Genomic DNA, 21,015 nt, shown 5'->3' on the forward strand with positions numbered 1-21,015 from the left:
TAATGTGCTGCCTTGTGGTAATGGAGCTAATTTATTAGCTGGCTATAGGAGTAGGCTTTTTGCTAGTACATGATAGTTGCTTGGAGGGAAATATGAAGTATGGTTGCATTTCCATTATCCCCACCCACTGCTAGATTGTGACAAGAGGTAAGGACCTACCTTGCCTGGTCTTTGTCTTCCAGAGTTATCCAACAGCCAGAGGAGGGTGTTGGAGAAATAAATTCTGTTTGCCTGCTGGTGATGTTTTCTGTTTACGAGTCTTTATTAATCCATACACCTCCAACATTTTGGAAAGGGAGGCACACGTGACAGGCCATGAAGCCTGAGGAGCATCCCCCCTGAGGCAGCAAATTAATTCTTGGGTAGAACTCTACTTGTGGCAGTATTCAAGTGGCTGTTCCCTATCAAGAACATGCCTTTGATTTTCCACAGGTTTCATGGGAATTGTAACAGAGATGAGGCTGCAATTCCAGGCTGCAAAGAGCTGAGAACTGCCTGTCTAAAGGCAATGCTGGAGCTGGGTCTCAACCACTAGGTAGCAAAAATGCCAATAAAAAGAAAAAGAGAAATCCCCCTAGAGGCACAAATTCATCAGTTTGAGCCCACGTGGTTAATGTTAGGAGCAACTGAAAACTCGAGGTTATGATGGAGAGTGCTAAGCCATGTTACCTGAAGGCATCACGCAGCCAAGTATGGAAAACACATATTCCAGGGAGAGGTGGTGGTGCTGGCTGGCCATCAGAGGGTGGGCAACCTGGACTAAAGTGAGAAGGATGGTCAAGAGGAAGGACACGGATGGGAGATGTTCTGAACCAGAACTGTGAAGCCTCATTTCCAGAACCAAGAGCCAAAGTGGAATTTGATGCATCACTGGGTTTGTCAGCTGTAGGGAGGAGAAAAGAGATGCTGCAGAGGTGAGTCTGTTGCAGCAACTATGGGACAGGAGACTCCTTCAGGTGGATGTGCCTTCTCCCTCCCAAACCCATCTCAACTTCCCTGCTCCCTGGGGGTGGTATGCCAGGAGCCAAGGAAGGCACACCCAGAGTGCAGGATTTGTGATGGAGCCAGGCTTCCCAGAGCTCCCAAGGGAGGACTGACTACCTTTGTACCATCTGGCACCACACAGGAAGCCAGCAGAAAAATACCAGCCCTGAAGGGGTGAGGAAGGGTTTCTGGAGCAAAGGTGGGGTGGGAAACAGCAGAACTCCTGGAGCCTCATCTTTGCCCTGGGCACTTCTCAGGTCCTTTCTGATCTCAGTTTTGGTCACCAGCAGACACCTCTCCCCATCAGCAGCTTCTTAAAATGTGCATCTTTGCTGGGCAAGACATGTTTTTAGCCAGCTCACCAGTAACTTTTGCAAGACTAGACACTTCCACGTGCCAGAGGGCACAGTTTGGAGCCAGCCATCCACCTGCCCATACACCCTGAAACCTCTCTGCTCTCCTCTGGCTTCCTGTCCCCCCAAAACAGTCTCCTGCTTTCTCTTGGTTTGCTTACAGGCCCCAGCAAGCAAACCCTATTCAGTGTCTCCCCCACCGCTGTTTACCCTCTAATCGCTTCTTCCTCCTCCTCCTCCTCCCTCCTCCTCCTCCTCCGTGCACCCTTTTCCGGCAGGCAGCTGCCCTGCATCCCACTGTCCTTCATCTCTACCGCGGTGCCGCAGCACTTTCCTCCTCCACCTCCTCCTCCTTCGTTTTTTCTTCTCTCCCACCGAGCGGAGGTGCTCTGACCTTTTCCCTCGGCTTTTCCCTGTCCCGTCCCCGCTGTCCCAGCTCCCCGCCGTGGCAGGACGCGGGCAGCGCAGGCAGCACCGCTCGGGGTGCCCAGGGCCGTGCTGAGTTAAGGACTCCCCGGAGGATTTCGGAGGGTGTGGATATAACTGGTGCGTCGGACTTGTCGGTGCTGCGATGCATATTGCACGCTGCGTGAGCTCTGTTCGGGAGACCAGCCTAACACGCGTGGCTTTGCAACCTCGTGCTTGGAATCATGCATTTGTCTGTGTGTCAGCTAGGGAACAAGCAGACACTTAGCACAGCAGGCTCGGAAAGGGCTGATGGGCTGCCAGAGCTGAATTCGCTTTCAAGTTGCGCCCAGGCAGCTGTTTCAGCTGTGACCAGGCTCTGCAAGAACAGGGACAAGGTTCGGCAGAACAAGGGCCGTTTCAGTCCTTGGCTTCCTTGGCAGTTTCCTACCACGAGAAGCCTCTGCCTGCCCTCCTTCCTCCACCACGTTTAGGTGAATGCATGCATGAGATAGTACCGAGTCCCTGTGCCTTTTGACAGCACACAGTACCTCAACTGCCTGATGCTCATTTCTCTGTAAAAACCTCCCACTGCTTCACTGGGACTGGAGACATGTAGGGACTTGGGCTCTTTGGAGATGCACAGGCTCATCACCGCTGTAGGCATATTATTATTTCTAACAGACTGTCCTCTGCATTAGAATCTTTGTTTTCTTTTTCCAGTTCTAACTTTACGGTGAGGTCTCATTCAGGAGGTGGCACCATGTCTCAGGGCACTCCTGCATTTTGGTGGCACTACCTAGCTTTGAATATGAAAATCTTCGAAACCATTTGTTCTGAGTTGATAACCGTAAACAAAGGTCTGGCTCGGCTCTGCTGTTTTCTCAGCTTGTCTTTCCATTTCATCAGGCTGATTGATCTCTGCTTTCATAAATGCTCCTTGCAGCCCAAATTTTATCCGCAGCATCATGGACTTGCTGTTCAGATGTCAAGGCTTGGAAGACTTCAGGGGTAGGCAAACTACTAGTGAGGGCCAAGACTTTGCAAAGTGTGAGAGAAAACTCTGTTTCAAAGATAACTTCTTCAGGAGTGTCAGAGAAACTTTGTTCATGCCTAGCTCTGCATCAACCTGTTTGCCTCTCATTTTCAGTGGTAACAACTGCTGCCTGGGAGCCTTCATCCCAACACATGCAGTGCTCCATGCCAAGAGGTTCCACTTTCTCCTTCCAGTTTAATTTAAGTTTTTCTATCTTGAAGGCAATCATAAAATTCAAAAAGCAATTCCTGCCACATCCTATCGCCTCGATAAGCCACATGAATCCTCACACAGCTTTGTTCATTTCATCCACTTCTTATGTGACAGCCCCATCACACAGTTGGAATGGTGGTACCTGACCTGACTATCTTGCTTTTTGGAGCTGCTGCATCTGGCATGGGAGGGTAGGGGACTTCCTTGAAGACATCATAGCAAAACCAAATGCTTTGTCGGAAATTCGATGAGATCTACAAGCTCTGTCCCTCTCTGCAGTTGAGGGCATTTGCTCTTTCTAATCTTCTCCTGAGTCAGCAGAGATAGTTACTCTGTGGGTCCATGCAATTCAAAAAGGGGTTTTTTTTAGCTTCAGAAATATGTCTGGACACAGATAATAATTCTGTATTGTCCAAAAGATTAAAACAATCACCATGTTTCATCAACACGTACTAAGAATGTTTGGAAGCCCATACTCTTTTGTCTCTTTCTTCACTACATTACATACATTACTGAACGTTGTTGTGGTGCTTGTGGCTTCTTCCACTATGTTTTAATAAAAAGAAGTGCAATTGCTGTTGTACATTTTCCTGTGCTGCTCTCTGCCTCTTGCTACCTGGTTGGATTAGAGACTTAGAGATTATTCCACAAATTCTCCACCATTTTCAGCTTACATTTCTGTGGAAAAGTGTTACATACCATATACTCAAATCTGCAAGTACACAATCAAACTGTGCTTCATGAATACAACCTTCCTACTTGAACTTCTGTACAATGTGAGTTGTTCTACCTTTTTCTTTTTTTTTTTTGGAAAGCTACTATTTTTACAGAAAATGCAGCAGGACAATTGTCTCAGCCACATTAAGCCTTACAAAACTCAGGCTGCTGAAAAACATAGCTCCCCAACTCTCCCACTGAGCTACAGGACAGCTGCCTGTGCCTTCATCTTTAGCTTTCAGAAATAAATTGGAAGAAGATAGGAGCAAAACAAAAACAAACAAACAAAAAAAACCAAAGCAAAACAAAACAAAAAACCCAAGTATTAAACCCTTGCTTGTGTTCCAAGGTGGACACTCCCTGGCTGACTCACATCTGTTCTGACCATTTCCCTTTCACCCTGTGAGCTTTTCAGAAACTTTCTCCTGCCAACCACTCATCAGCAGCATATCCTGTCACCCCTTGCATACCTTCCCACTAAAAACCAGAGCCAGAGATGTTAAAAGGCTCCCCGTTTGGCTGACAGACAATCTGAGTATAGGATGGCCAGCTATTCAGGCCCTGTCTTGCTAAGACTGACTTTCTAGGTGCTCAACAAATGAGAAGATGCTGAAGTCCCACAAAGGGAAACCGAGTGTGTTCCGCTTAGAAATGTTCCATCTCCAAATGGTGGCTGGGTTTCTGTGAGGTAGGAGCCCCGGGCAATGCCAAGCATCTTCAGCCACCCAGGACCCAGGCTGTTCAGTATTCCTGTGAGCAAGACCCCTGACGTTGAAGGAGGTTGTGGTAAGCTGGGAGTCAGTCCCTTCTCCCAGGCAGCAAGCGATAGAACAAGGGGAAATGGCCTCAAGTTGTGCTAGGGGAGGTTCAGGTTGCGTATTAGGAAAGATTCCTTCACTGAAAGGGCGGTTGAGCATTGGAACAGGCTCCTCAGGGAAGTGGTGGAGTCAAAATCCTTGGAAGTGTTCAAAAAAATGAGTAGGTGTGGCACTTCACGGTGTGTTTTGGTGAGCACGGCAGTGTTCAGTCAAAGGTTGGACTAGATGATCTTGGAGGTATTTTCCAGCCTTAAGGGTTCTGTGATTCTGTGTTTGAGATGCTCCTTTTGCATGGTAACAAACGATCGCAACTCTCGCCCAGGGAGAAGGGGGCCTGGGCCCTGTGCTGGACCCAGCCTGGACTCGTATTTGGAGGCTGTAGCACAACGAGAGCAAAGGACTCCTGCTCAGCTACATTACAGCCAAGAATTTTACAAAGTGGGAATTTTAGCACTTGGGAGACTCAGCTGGGTGGAGCAGCTCCTATGAAGTGCATGAATTTTACTTTGGATCATCCACAGCTAAAAAGCAGAAACTGCTCTGGCAGCAGCAAGTCAGCAGACCAGACCTCATCTCTGTCACATAATAATAAAACCACTTTCTCCATGGGAAAACAGTAGTGGGAGAGTTTGCAAGAGGTCATTAATTAATTAATATTTAATTAATTAATTTAACTCCTGCTAACTCGCGTCTATCCTTCTCTAAGGCTGTCAGAGCAGAGCTCAAGTTAACTTTCTGCTGTTCTGAAACTAATTCCTGAAGATTTTACCTGGGATGTGAGTCTTCTATCCAGAGATGTCTGTTTGCCACGCTGAGTCGATATTGTTGGGGTTAATGTCAAATAATTCATAAAGAACAATATTTACTCCTTCTAGAGGTTTCTTAGAGATTAGATAGAAATACAGGTAGGAACCAAAGACAGTTTAAACAGAACCATTGTTTTGAACATCAGTGGAATATTTTGGGCTTCCATTTTCACTGGCTCATAAACAGAGGTGGTATACTTAAATATAGACCTAGAATTACATACAATAACTTCTACAATTTCCTATCCATGGTAACTTCTACGAAGCCATTATAGTCCCCTTGAATGTCCACCTACATGTTTAAAATACTGTGTTGTCTACCTCCAGGTATTTGCCTGTCATGTTATGTTTTCAAAGCTGTGCTCATGAACATGTACAAATAAAACCCAGTTAGACTTCTGAGTGGCACAAGTGAAATTGTGACTATTAGGTAGTTTTTTTGGTGGTTTTCTTTTTTTTTTTCAGTTTTCATGCACAAGAGTATCGAGTACAGAAGAAATCCGGCCTTTGACATGCATGCATAATAGCTTGTAGCTACAAGAGAGCAGTTTTGAGAAATATCAACTAGTCTGGAACTATGGAAACAACTGATGTGAAACAGGAGTGTAAACAAAGCACAGTGTATGAGATGCCTTCACAGTTTCTGAATGAAGTCAGAGTATGTTCTTCATATAATTTGCAAAAGTTAAGTTTTAGTCAATATATAATCATAACAAAAGGGATGTGAGAGTAGTGTTAGGCAGTAGAATGTCATGTAATTATTTGGTAGCATACATAACCAATGGATGTATCTTACAACTGCATAAGTTCATTAAATAGCTTAAAGATACAATACTGAGAGGTTTGGAGACCTAAAATTTTATCTCTACTGCATGACAACTTTCTGTCATTTGCCTTGCTTTTTATAAGCCAAAGAAGCTGAATACAAATCCCAAATGTTTACAGCTTCACCTCACTAGAAAGTGTTAAGTGATGTTACTCAAAAAAAATATGCAAAAACAAGTTTTGCCTCTTCTACCATGTCGGAATGTCCTATTTCCTGTAACTATTTTAATGACCTGTCTGTGCCTAGTCAGAAGAATTAACCTAAAGGTATTTAGGTACCTTCACCTAAAAAGCAAGCCAAGGCTGAGCTGGAATAACTCCCTGAACTGCGAGCACAGTGCAACAGTTTGTGTCTATTAGGAGGAGCACATGGGATCACAGCCAAACACTCTGAAGACTACTCCCATGGTGCATGAGGAATGGACTGGGAAGAGATCCAGCTTTCCAAAGGAAGGCTGATAAGTGTAGGGTCAGTTCCTGGCAGGTCAATGGATGATGGGGAGGAGTTCCAGGAGGCAACTTGCCATGGCTCTTGTATAGCTTGCAGAACAAACGCCAATTCCACTAAGCTTCACAAAGGCCCAAAAAGGCCTTTTAGCTGCCTCAGGCCTGAACAAAACAAACTGGGCTGCCATCATTTCTCCACACTATCACCCTTATGTCTCCTCAGTGGGGCAACTCCTCACATTCACTTTCAATGCAAGTCAGCCAGCAGTCCTGATTTCACATGGTTTGTAATGTTCCAAGGCTCTCAGCAGGCCCAGTGAGCTTGATGCATTAACACCATGTGCAAGCAACCTGATAATCAGCAAAATCAAAAGGAGCAATAACAATACTAAAGAGCTTAATTTGGAGTTTAATTCCCCTGCAGGTGACTGTTGGTACAGGAATGCTATCAGACAGCTTACTCGCTCAGGTAAATAACCACTCATCATCTCAACGGGATTTCACCTCACCATGATCTGACAGCAGCACAGCAGACTGTCACACTGCTGAGAGCCCATCTCCTGCTGTTGCATCATGAGCAAACACTTGGCAGCTGAAGCCATATGTGACTTCATGACTTTGTTCCTGAAGAACAATGCTGCTTAGTTTTGTCGCGGCCCCAACAACTCTCTTCTGCACAAGGCTGATGAGAAAAATCCACAGCCAGCTCCCTGATTATACCGGCTCATTCCCAGAAATTCGAAGAAGAAATCTCAGCTCCGTGGGACTCAGGAAATCTTTACCCAAAATGTTCAGCATTTCAGCACAAAGCATGAGTTTTGCAGGTGGTTTCTGTGGGAGGAAAGTTACATCAGTGGTGAAGACATTGCTCAGAAAGCTCTCCACTGTCCCCTGGGAATTGCTAAGCTCACTTTTATATCTCTTATATATAGAAATCAAGAGACAAGTAGAATAAAAGTAAAAACTCAGCTTGAAAGCACAAAGAGTGAAATCTATTGAAATATTAAGCAAGCCTCCTCTTTCCTCGGGCCAAACTCGTCCATTAACCTGAAGCAGCCTTCAGCTGAGACATGCTTTTCATTCCCATGCTGCTTCCAACAGTGTTTTGCATTTTCATCTCTGTGGCACATTTGATACTACGAAACGGCAAAAAGTTACCAGTCCATAATAAAAGGTTACTGCCCCACTTTCCAAATACTCCCCTGCTCAGTCGCTGACAACCTCTGTAACTGAATGGGTCAGTGTCTCATTACCATGTACTAAAGGTCAAAAAAGGAGAAACACAGATGTTTAAATTCTGAGAGTATTAGTAGAAAAAAAATCATATGAATCTTTGTTAAGAGAAAACAGTGGTGCTCTAGAGGAGCAAGGCAAGGCCCACAAGAAAAAGGTCAGAGAAGATTATATAACATTCAGTATTACACAAGATTTCTAACGGGGAGAAAAGTTTTACTTCTACAGTCATATCTCATCAGAGAGATGATGGGTTTACTAGACAGCAAGGCCTTGTGGTGATCATACTGTGAAAAACAAGCAAGGCCAATCTATGTGTAAGTTTCCAGTTTCTTCTGCACCTGAAGGAGCAAAATGGCGTTGAAGAAAGCTGGGGTTTTATTTGGTGCAGGAATCCAGTCCGTGAGGCAGCACTGGGAACAACACAAGAAAGCACCGTTTATTTTAATTACGTCTTATCACTGAAGTCATATAAATTAACTGACAGATATTACATGAAGAAAAAAAAAAAAAAGTTCTAGCAACCTTAGTAGACAAGCCAAAAGGTAAATGTCGATATTGATGGAAGAATGGTTTTCAGAGTGATACAATTAGGTTAAGTAATGTCATCATAAACTTGCTTGCACATTTGAGTGTAAAAGTTGTGTTATATATATATATATATATATATATGTATATATACGTAGGGTTTTAGTTATATGAAAATTTACCACAAGGAAATCTAGTTTTGTCAGCTGATGACAGTATCAAAGAAAGATAACGCCACGGATACTATAACCATGGTTTGTGTGTGTCTATATTTCAGATAGATAACTTCAAGTAATTAGAGTTCTTCAAGCTGAAATAGCCAAATGTACATTCACTTGGGGAAATAGAGGTTTCCTATTATCCACAACCATGAGATTTCCATGATGTAGCACCTGTAGGAGAGAACCTGCCCAGTTCCTCACCATACTGAACACATAAATAAACTCTGAGCAATTTCAGTCCCTTGTCATTAAAAAAACCCAACCAACAAAACAAAAAAAACTGAACAAAAAACCCCAACCAAACAAAAAAACCCTAAAAACAAAAAACAAGAACAAAAAACACTAATAAAAATATTTTCCCATCTGAACTCAGACAGAAAGAAATCAAGATAAGAAATAAAAGTATATACAGACTACAGAGGTTGAGGTTATTGATAAATAAATACTTTTTCAGTCCTTTGACATAACACTGCAAATATTCATTCTTCTGGCAGCAATTCCTGGCATCTCACAGATAAACTGCCACCACTTGATAAAACACAGTATCAGTAAAGCCATCCTCTGTGGCCTGAGTTCACATGACATGCTCTAGTGGGAGCAGAAAACTCCACCTTGGTACCTCACAACCAGTTTGGGAATAACTCTCCCTTTAGATTTTCTCTGCATGCAGGTGCTATTCCTCTGGACCTGACAGCATCAACATAAGTGAATTGGTGAATGAAGAGTCTGATCCTATCAACACAAGAAAAGAAGAAACAAACAAAAGGCAAGAAATCTGAACTGAGCTGTGAAAGTGGGCATCCAGAAGCTTCCTTCCCTGCAGAGCCAGCTATCCCAAACCTGAAAGTGCAGGTGGAAATCTTGGGATTTCCCAAGCTGAAAACAAGATCCCTTCCTCCTAGTAGAAAAAAAGTTCTACTCCTGAAAATTCCTTCCCTTCTGAGCCACAGGCCCAGGCTGTAAAGCACCTGAAGACAAAAAAGTTCACTTATTTCTGCAGAAGACATGTGTGAGGACACTCCTGAGAAGAGCCAGTGTGAGCGTGGGTGACTGATCCGTGCAATGGAGGAAGGCCCAGAGGAGATAGGCAAGAATGATGTGCTGAGGGAAAAATGTAAGGAAAAACAACAAACTGACATAAAGGAAGATGAAATTATCTCAGCACAAGGGGGACTGGACAGTAACCTTTGCTTTAGGAATACAGCTGCATCATTCAGTCACTGGATTGCATAAACAACCTTCCCTGAATAGTTAGCCAAGAGTAATGTTTTCCTGAGCTAGCCAGACCAGCGTGGGAGGGTAGTCTGTATGTGACTCAGCCCAACAAAAAGCCTAAAAACCAAACAACTCACAAAATCAGTTGGAAACAAACAACTGGCTTGATCTGGGATCAACCTGTACGTTCCTTCCCAGAAAGTGGGGGGGACACAGTGCCATGATGGCAAACATTTAGAAACCAGCAATGGTAATTTGCACAGTACATTTGTATTGTGATTTTGCTGTGTATTGCAATTGCTATATTTGTGCTTGTGCTGCAGTTTCAGTATACTGCTGTATCATTCTGCTAAAACAAAGCCCTGGATACATCTACGAGAACCTGGTTGGAGAATACTGGACTGTGGCTGAGGGACGCAACGTGAGTCCAAGGCAAAAGAAGAAACGATCACTGGAGACAAGAACTCCTCCTTCTTCTGGATTACCTGTCATTGAATTGAAGATTTCCCAGTAGGAAGTCACAACGTCTTTCACAGCCTCAAATACCAGAGCACTGATTCTTATGTAGATGACTAGTATAGCCACACACCCCGAATCGTTAATGGTCACATCCAGTGAAACCTGAAAAGAAGTGAGGACCCTGCCTGATTTGCTCAAGTCCTTCATGAGTTCAAAACCAAACCAAAACAGAACAAACGAACGAACCCCACCCTAATGATTGGCCAGATGCTATTGTCCATACTCCTCCCTGACCAAGAGACCAGTAGAACCAATTAAGAGGCAGAGGACAATCACTTTGTTCTAGAGGTTGCAGGAATGTGTGAGCCCAGGCCTTACAACCTATTGTCCTTGTACAATAGGATGAGACAGCTACAGGAGAATCAATAGATCATTTCACACAACAAAAGGCTCGATAGTCAATGCTACATGAACTAATAGCGGTAGGACTGTGGAAATACTTAATTATTGCAATAATGTAATTACGACAATGTAATATAACTATTCTCAAGAGGGGTACTTGAGGATTTCCTTCTCAGTAACCTATTTAATTTAGGAGTATTTAAGATGACATTCCTCAGCAACTGTTTCAAGTTATTCATAGCGGATTATACAGCAACTTTGCAACACTTTCTCCCCCCCATTTTTACCTGTTTCAGCCTATGTAACACTGTAATTGGGCCTTCTTTCCATTTTGCACAATAAAATGCTGCAGTTCCATCAGAGATGTCTGTACAAAGATAAAATTTCCATTGAAAGCATTGAACAAACACAAAGGGAAATCTCTAAGAGCAACTGCTGTCACACTTTTGAGTCATGTATCCTGTTTTTCTCTTTCTCATTTATAAACAAATCATTATCGTGGCAAAGTATGGTAAATAACCTGCTGTGCTTAAAACAGCAGGAGTTACATACCTGAACTTGCAGTCATCAACATGCTTCAGCAGACTGTGTTTTGGTTGTTAAAATAGCTCAAAACCCCCCCTTCCACCCTGCCAAAGCCACCTGATGAAGGTGTAAGCTGATGGGAAATGGAGAAAGCCAATAGATTAAAACCTAAAACAGGTCTCAGGAAAGAAAGAAAGCAAAAGGGCAACTAGGAATAACTGCATGAGTCCAGAAAAGCATGTAACAGGAGAAGTCTTCTGAGAAGTATTTAGAAACTGTTGTGGTTTTAGTTTTACCAAAGCAACTACTTAGCTTTCCTTCTTCCTGAGTTCAAACTGGGATTTGCTTTGCACTTTCTTCAGCTTCAAGAGAACTCCTTCAAAATTCCCACAGGGTGCCCATACCCCAAACTCTAAGTAGAGCTGAAGATTTCTTGAACATTTTATTTTCATTAATTTGCTGCTACAGTTATTAAGACCATGCTAGTGACAACATAGACAAGATGGTAACTGGAAACACAGAAGAAAAAAGGCCAGTGAAAAGTTACTCCCTCAGTATGACAAGAAGTAATACAAGTATTTAGCTATTTATTTTTTCCCCCATAAAACATACCTGTGGATTTGGACTGTCCCAGTTAGATAGGGAAATCTCATACTTTGCAGAGGTGCAAGGAGGAAAAAAAAAGCAAACATTTCACATAGGTCAGATACCATGTCACAGCAAAACGAAAATTGGGGCAACAGGGGGAAGCCAAAACTTCTCTTTTTAGAACTGGTTCCAATTCCTACCTGTTGAAGCATCAGCCCATTTCAAAACAAATCTCTCTTTCCATAATTTAAGGGTGGGGCATTTTTGCCTATTCTGCTACTTTCTAACTTCATTGAATTGTTTGCTTTATAAAATAGGCTTCAGTGAAATGCGTTTAAACAAATTGTCAGCTACTTCATATGAGCACAATTGGACAACTATATGCCATTCTACAATTCCCATCTCTGCTTTTTAACTTCCAATCATGTTTTTTCAGAGAAGTTTCCAAAATTTCTGCTATTGTGCAGGTACTAGTTGTGGCCAATGCAAGCAGTAAGTGATGCAGACCTCTTTTACAGATGATTTGTGTGGATGTAACAGATCCCACTTGAAAAAAGAAGAGGAAATTTTAACACATGATGGGGAAACACATTGTGCTTATTAGCCAGAATTCTTTTCCTAGCCTGGCCAGTAGCAGACAGCCTTCATCTTCTCTTTCTATATTGCTACCAAACAAGACACATTGTGGTATAGAGAGGAATAGGGTGCAGTGCATGAAAGGTCAACCGCTGAAAGACAATTAGTTGGTTTTTTGCCAGCCTTTCTTCCCTTACTTCAGAGTTCTGTGATACTGAGAGCTCTCATGGGTCTAGTAAAGTCCACACCTAGCCCTAACATGACTGCATCAGCAGTTAACAAGACTTTTTATTGAAGTGGAAAAAAAAAAAAGCTCCTGCAGGAGAAATCCAAGCCCATTGTCAGAATGGACTTCATCTGTTCTTCGAAAAATCCTCTGGTAATAAGAAAGGAAGCCAGCAACTGTGCAGCAGTCCCCTCTTCAATTTGGTACTTCTGAAAAGCTCCAGGGGAGAAATAATCATCCCTCTCAATGGGTGAAACATCTACTTCAGTCAGCTATTAAACCAATTTCACCAACACAAAAAGCTTAAACACACAAGAACTCCACACATCAGCCACCTATCAGCACACCTAAATTTACCTTGCAGACTTAATATTGTTGTGCTGCTTTCCTGGAGGGTTATGAAGCTAAAATATCTGAAGGAAGGGCTGAGCAAGTACAGCAGCCAGAGCATAACAGGGCGGGGGAAAACAGGGATCTCTGGCCAGCGTGGAAGGAAACAGTGCTGAACATTAAGAATTTGAAGTTACCCTAATATTTTTCAGAAGCAGCTGACACAAGGCAACAACTTATTGCGCCCAGAGGAGAGGATTAATTTCTCATCATTCCCTGCTCTTGGCCATAGTCTTTCCCTCCTATCAGATGTGGTACTGCTGGCCCTCCTCTGCCACTAGCCAAACCTGCTGCTTTAGCGAGCTGAAGTGCCCCACAGAAGAGTGCAACCAGCACCAGAACTGGTGGGCATAAGAAGGGTGATAGTGGGAGTACCCAACTCCATGTCGGGGGGCAGAGGCCACGGGAGTGTGGCACTGCAACAACCCACTACGCCTCAGGAAGTCATACTTGAAATTCCTGTAGAGTAAGAAGAGAGGGTTATTTTGCAGAGAAAACAGATGCAATCTGCTATCTGGTCACACGTGCCAACAGCATGGCAACAGTTGTTGAAACGTCTTTTCCTCGTCACTTTTGAATTTCAGCAATTTCAAGTTTATTTTAAGCATAAAGTGTAACAGCAACAAGATTTTGGAACTCTGTGAGAAAAACCCAGCTAAACCAGGAACTACTAGGAAAAAAAAAAAAGAAAAAAAAAGCAAAAAAGCAAGAAAAGTTCCGGAAAAACCCGGGAAAAAAAAAAAAAAAAAAGAAATAAAAAACCCAAAACGCAATTGGGGTTTTTTTTTAAAATTTTAAAAACAGATAAAAAAAATACACAAAAAGAAAAACAACAACATTTGTGCACACTAAAACCGCAAAAAAGCACAGAAAAAAGACACATGGCATGAGTGAGGTCAGAAGTTTCAAGACTGGTTCGAAACATTTCAAAATGTCATGCTAACAGGATATTAAGGGAGGCTCTTAAAGCCATCATGAACAAGGCTTGTTCAACATCAGAACTAGAATCCACACTGCACATAAGTTTGATGTAGACTGAGAAAAGCAATCTTCCTCACATCTAGTTCATCCAGGAATTTCAGCTGTAAGGATTATAATAGGGTTAGCAAGATGCCTTTTTCTCTGATTTTGAATGAATTAATTGACTACATACATTATTAGAAAGTAAGTGCAAACTGCTGCACCACTTTGTCATGCTAAACTCTTTCTAGGAGTCTTAATAAGGCTGAAGGAGAGGCAGCAGCATTTGAGATGTTATAAACCAGTCTAGCACCAAGCAACTCCAAAGTCTAATTCCCTAATTGCCCTTTGGTGGATGCCTATTGGGGAGTGGAAAAAAAAAAAAAAAAAACAAAAGAAAGAAAACCACAGTATATTGCAGAGCCAGTCACAAATATCTGACTCTCTGGATAAGGAAAAAAACTTTCACCTCCTGAAGCTACACGGGGTTCACATGTGACTTAAGTGCAACAATTTAAAACCAGGGTAACACTCTACCCATTACAGTGCTTATGGGAACATGACACTACAACATACTGGGGACTGTATATTACCAGAGTACTTTTGCAAAGCAGTCACCATGAACAGTACTTTGCCCTCTTGATCCTGTCAACAGTTCAGCAACATACACGTTCAGTTCAGCCCTCCACTTCACAAAAGCTGCTTCCACAGCTCTCCGCCCTCAAAACTCACACGTGTTGAACAGCTATTCCAAAAGACGAGGTTCATTTACATACCTCACCCAAAGGGATCCAGGAATTAGACTTTTTGCAGTGCTTCAAATGCATAGCAAACTGAGGTTGGAAGTTTTCCCAGACTGAAATGTGTATCTTAGCTATCTTTCTGCAGCACTTGTTAAAAAACTTGCAGATGTTGTTAGCTGACCTAATTCTGCTCTTTCTAAAAATCAGTGAAAATTACTTACTGGGGGATTACCAAAGCCTACGTTAAATGCCTTGACAAAGCACCAGGTGTACAACCACCTCAACTTCACTCTCAGCCAGATTCAATCTCCATTCCCTTTAAGCATAAGACAGACATTGTAAAAAAAAAATAAATTTCTAGGTGTATTCAACCTTGCATCCTTTCCTTCTGTAAAGCAATTCAGATTTTGTAAATTCACTGCATATTCTAATTCTGAGATGTGTGCATCTTCAACGTATTAAAAGTGTATCAAACTGAAACGACAGCAAAGAAAAAATATTACCTCATTTGTATCACTGCTTACTTACTGTTTTAGAATTCTGGAGACTCTTACATACAGAATTAGAAAGAATTTAGGTTTTAAACTAAATTTCTTGGCCTGCCAAAGTGAAAAGTGATGTTCGTGACTTCTAGGCAGGCACTTCTACAACTTCAAAACAGTCATTAGGCAGAATCACATAGCCTTTTCCTGCCAGTATGTCTTTTTCCTTCTGATACTGAACGACCTCTCTCAGTTTTTCAATCTGTCTTTCCTGACGTCGGCATCGCTGCTGCGCCGTCTTGAGCTTCTTCCGCAGTTTTTCAACTTGTTCCTCCAGCTGCTGAATTCTTTTTCGCTGATGGACTGTGTCCTCTACGGTATAGTTATGGTCACAAAAAACGGCGAGGTTGCTAGGGGTCTGGAGAGGAGGCATCAGTAATCCAATACTCGGGTCTACAAACCTGGCATCTATTTGGGGCAAATGGAAAGGAGTCGATGGAGGTGGTGGCAGCACTGGAGCTGCTGGCGGTGGCGGTGGCGGTGGAGGCGGCGGTGGCGGCGGCAGCGGGGGAGGTGGCAGCGGATCTTCCGGCTGTTCTGCAAATTCTTCAGACTGGAAAGAACAAGAGGGGGGAAAAAAAAAAAAAAAGTACATTTTCAGGCTTTAGGCTGTTTGCAACGCAACTCCCTCGCTGTACGGCCTCGGAATAACGTGAACAACTAGGATTTAAATTAATGAAATAAATTCCAAAGCCTACCCTTTCAAAACTGAGAGAAAGTTCTGGGCCTGCCTTGTCTGGCTTCTCAACTGGAGATATTTTTAAGCAGCTTCATTTTAAGGGCTCTTTGAAACTCAAGCCCTTGATGTCTCAAATAAATCAAAAACTGAATAATGTAGCGATTACTCTTACTTGAAGACTTAGGTCAAATAGTATCCACAGTTAGCTAAGAAGCAAGAACACAGGCTGCAGTTCCACGAAACGGAGTTCAGAGAACCTAGTAACTCAATGCTACTACCCATTCCCCTTTGTCCCTCCTCCTTTCTGCTGCATCTTACCACTACATAATTGAACCTATCAGCTAACTTCATCAAAAACACAGTAGAAGCTGAGGCAGAACAAGGGTCAGCTACTAAGGGAGCAGAAAGGTGGACACAGCAAGGCCCGTCTTCTCAACAACTGGAAGGGACTCTGTCACTGGTTTTGAGCTCTGGATTTGGTTTCAAGAGACAGGATGAGCCAAAATAAACAGCTCGTTCAACAGCAAAGCAGGCCTCTCATCCTCGGTAGCTGCTGAGATGACAGAAGGCTATTCATTCTGCCACCATCACTGCAGAAATATTCTGTCCATTTCTAAAAGTCAAAGCAATGCAACACCAGGTATAACCTACACCTGCCCTAATACGTGGAAAAGCTGAGAATCACAGATTTATAAAATGGTTTGGTTTGGAAGGGACCCTAAAGATCACCCAGTTTCAAGTCCCCTCTGCCAGGGACACCTTCCACTAGACCAGGTTGCTCAAAGCCACATCCTACCTGGCCTTGGAACACTTCCACAGACGGGGCACCCACAGCTTCTCTGGGCAACCTGTTCCTCACCAGCTTCACAACAGAAAATTTTTACCTAATATCTAATCTAAACCTGCCCTCTTTCAGTTTAAGGCCATTCTCCCTTGGCCTGTCACTACATGCCCTTGTAGAAAGACCTTTTTCAGCCTTTTTGTAGGCCCCCTTTAGGTACTAGAAGGTTGTTATGAGGTCTCCATGCAACCTTCTATTCTTCAGGATGAACAGTCCCAACTTTCTCAGCCTGTCTTTGTAGGAGAGGTGCTCCATCCCTCTGACCATCTTTGTGGCCTCCTCTGGACTCACTCTAACAGGTCCACATCCTTCTTATGTTGCAGGGCCCCAGAGCTGAATGAGTGTGCCAGGTGGGGTCTCACCAGAGCATAGTAGAGGGGCAGAATCACCCCTCTCACCCTGCTGGCCACACTGCTTTGGACGCAGCCCGGGATACGGCTGCTCTGTGAGCACACACTGCCCAGTCACGTGGAGAAACAGGACTGCACGGCTTGCAGATGGGAGGGAGAAGGGAGAAGCACAGTTCTCCCTTTTGGCAGCAGCAAAATATCAATTGGCTCAACTCCACTGCAGCTTTTTTTGCAGATAAAACTGCAGCTTTTATCACGTTTCTCTTGATAGGTTCACTTGTACAGTTCAGGACAACACAGATCCCTCACCACTTGAGTTTAGGACAGAGCAGAGAACCAGATGTTTCCTTCCCCAGAGGAATGTGGCATAATTCAGAAATGCTCCTGTGCTCATGATGATTAAAAAAGCACTGTTGAAACAAAAGAGCTTGCATGTTTCCTGTTAAAAAGAAAACTTAAGACATTCTCAGCAAAAGAGGTACTGTAACAATTTTCTACCTACCCACCTGTTGCCAATATTACTATTACACAGAAAAGCTTAAGGACAGGGAAAATGTTGATTTTAAGAAGACTTGACAATCCTCACCATCTAAATATCAAATCCATTAGATTTGAAGGTCATGTCATTAACTTCCTTGACTTAAGGCAACAATATCTGATATTTGGGGGTCTACCTATCCCTCATAAAAACAACACCTGGCAGACAGCAACTGAAAAGGCAGTTTGGGGACTGGTAGTGAAGGGAAGTTTCACGCACACTCAAATATAACTGATCACACAAAAGCACAAAACCAGCCAACCAACTACCAGTCTTATTTCTCAGCTATAAAAAACTGCTGCTGTTAGCCTATCTAATTCACTCATGAATATTCCAAAGAGCTTGACCCTACCAGCTGTCCCTATCATGTTTTTCTACTAAAAAAAATACAAAGTGAAGATGTGACTGGCAAAGAGAAATTCATTCTCGATGGAAACAAAAGCAAAAATCATATCATTGCTGGACTGCTGAATTCACACAGAGACTTTTATTTGCAGCTACCAAGCACAGGCTACCTCTATAAATATGTTACTATTGTCAAAATGTATCACAGAGAACAGCTGGCATCCCCGAGACATCAGGGAATTCTAATTACTTCTTACAGCCAATAAATGGTTTTACTAAGACATAAGTAAAGAAAGAGAAAGTATACCAAACTACATAGTGCCAAAGATAAAAACCTGTACTTCAAAATCAGTGTGGATTCAATTCCAAAACAACCACTATTGTTCTTTGTTCCTACATTCTTACTTGAAGATATGTGGCAGTTAATTTAAAGTACCATGAGACAAATAGGAATAGAACTAAATCCTTCATAATTAAAAGGCACATCACTGGTTTTTTGTAGATCCAGGCATGACAATGAAATTGGGAACATGGTTCACTACTAATCCTGCTACACCAACTGCACTTTTGCAGATTATCCTGTACACACACTCAGCTTTCAGACTGTGAAAAAATTTGCAACTATTTTACACACAACAAAGAAAATGTGTTTATTACAGATAAGCAGGGAAGCGTAATCAAACAAAAACCACAGCCGTATTTACCTGTAAATTGCCTGTCTCCTTATATGCATTCTGTCTATATTCTCTTATCTTTTATTAGCCACTTTTCATTTTTCAAATACATTGCTATTTTATTTCTGCATCAATCCAACATTGTATATAAGAGAAAAGTCTGAGTTCTCCTCTGTGCACGTCATCCCATCACATGCTGTTGCTCCCTAGACCTATTGTATTTACCATTCTCTTCTTTGCCACTTCCTCAATGGTGGAGTGACAAGAGATCAAATATTTTATATCCTTTATAGGAGTTAAGAATCAATCTTTCCCATTCTTGTCTTGCAGCTTTTTGCAGCTATCAAGAAGGAAGAACTCATAAGTGACTTGCATCTCGTGGTAAACTGCTTTTGTGGCACAGTGAAGGGAATAACACTTCTCACAGGAGACTCTACCATTAGAAGTCAGGGACCAGCCTGGCTTTTGATCACAAGCTTAAGGCAAGACAGAGGTGGTTTCAGGACAGACAGATAGTAGATGCAAGTAAGGTCCTGCCCTTCTGTTTGTACCTCACTTTAACTCTACAAATCCAGAGGACAGAGCCCTTTTGAGGGGATAGTTAACTTTGTTAATTAACATCATCGTCTCTTCAATGCTAGCAGCAGCCATCGGCCATGGTGTGAGCACTACTGAAGACTCTCTCTAACTCCAGATACAGCAGAAATACTGCTGAACAACCTAACTACAGGGTAATATCTTCTTACTTTGCTGCCGTTCCACTCAATTCAGCATCCGCGTGCTGAACGGGCACACGAGCTGCTCAGAGCTACCGCCTGCCTGTACAGCCTCTCTGCGCTCCACAGCCTGGGACAGCCCACACCTCTGCTCTTGCTAGCGCCAACGAGAACAGCTGTGGGTTAAGTTTCGGCCACTACAGCCCTCCTGGTGCCCTTAGGCACAGAGGCTCAGCATCCTTCCCAGGCTGCATCCTCTCCCCGCCTGCTGCCCTGCCGCGCTGAGACACACCCGCGCTCCGGCACCTGCGGCCGCGGGTGCCTCGGGGTTTACCTTTTCACCGGGTTCAGTGTAACAAAATATTGTGGGCACCGCATTCTCCTTTAGGAGCTTGTTATTGCATTCCCTCTTAAAGCAATCGGGGGTGAAGTGTTCTGAGCAAATGCTGCTGTACTTGGTCGGCTTGAAGTTTTTCCTCTTAACAGCGGCTTCCCACTTCTTGCAAAGATCGGGTCTCGTAAGAGGAAACCTGCAAGTAAGAGGCACTTTCAGCCTTTCTGGAAAGCTTTGTCAGGCGGGGGGGGGTCATGGCCAGAGCAAAACCCAGCGGGGGCTCCCAGCCCTCTCTGAAAAAGGCGGCTCAGAGGGTCCCGTCCCTCGGCTTTCCCCAGGGAGACCCCCAGGAGGGGCAGGCGAGGCTCTCCCCACCTCAGTGACCGCGGGCGGACGGACCCGCCTGTACGCATGTATGTATGTATGCATGTACGTCTGTCTGTCTGTCTGCCCGTCCGCCCGCCCACGCGCGAGCGCTCCCGGCCCCTCCACGCGCGCGCCCCCGCGTCGGCCCCGCCCCGCCCCCGGCGCGCCCCGCCCCGCCCGCGCGCGCTCACTTGTGGAAGGAGATGGGCTTCTCTTTGTCGTATCGGTTCCGGCAGCGGTAGGCGGAACACGACTGCACCATCCCGCCCAGCCCCGCGGCCGCGGCGGCGCGGCCTCAGCGGGAAGGGGCGAGCCAGCGGGGCGCCGCGGCCTCAGCGGCGGGCGCCCATTGCTCCTGCCGCCCCCCGCGACCCCCCCCCGCGCCGTGACCCTCCGGAGAGGGACGGGAACGGGACGCGCGGCCTCTCCCAACTCCAAGATGGCGGCTCCGGCTTCAACGCAAACTCTCGCGGTAGCTGCGCGCGACGCGCTCCGCCTATTATGCCAGTCGGCCCGTGGAGCGGGGGCGGGGCTTACCCCGGCGGGCCGTCCAATCGGGGCGCGTCCTGCTCCGGCTCCGCCCCGTGTCGCGCGACCGTGCTCCGCCCCCCCGCATCCACATCTGGGCAAGGCCGTCCCTCCCCCTTCCCCGCCCCCACATCTGGGCAGGACTGCCCGACCACCCCGCATCCACATGTGGGCAGGGCCGCCCCTTCCGCCCCCACATCTGGGCAGGGCCACCCGCCTTTTCCCCACATCCACATCTGGGCAGGGCCGCCCCCCCGTATCCACATGTGAGCAAGGCTGCGCGCCCGCCCTCCCTCGGCACAAGCCCGGGCCGAGGCCCGCAGAGGCCGTGCCTGCACGGACGGGGACCCGTCGGCGGCTCCTCCGCCCGCTCCGTGCCCGGGGCCGCGGCCGGCGGTGCTCGCCCCGGCCGGCGGGGCAGGGCTGCGGGCG

General features: G+C 44.8%; 1 protein-coding gene across 1 annotated transcript; it reads right to left on the reverse strand.

Annotated features, from left to right (window-relative positions):
* Positions 1-13,813: 13,813 nt before the first annotated feature.
* THAP1 (THAP domain containing 1) lies at positions 13,814-20,363 on the reverse strand. The gene is made up of 3 exons (XM_017822534.1): positions 20,247-20,363; positions 19,690-19,885; positions 13,814-15,765 (listed from the first exon to the last, which is right to left on the reverse strand). The coding sequence occupies exons 1-3, from the start codon at positions 20,315-20,317 to the stop codon at positions 15,301-15,303; spliced, it is 732 nt and encodes a 243-aa protein (XP_017678023.1). The 5' UTR covers positions 20,318-20,363; the 3' UTR covers positions 13,814-15,300.
* Between the last annotated feature and the right edge of the window lie 652 nt (positions 20,364-21,015).

The sequence above is a fragment of the Lepidothrix coronata genome, unplaced genomic scaffold (assembly GCF_001604755.1).
Source record: "Lepidothrix coronata isolate B3197 unplaced genomic scaffold, Lepidothrix_coronata-1.0 Scaffold98, whole genome shotgun sequence".
In the NCBI taxonomy this organism is placed as follows: Eukaryota; Metazoa; Chordata; class Aves; order Passeriformes; family Pipridae; genus Lepidothrix; species Lepidothrix coronata.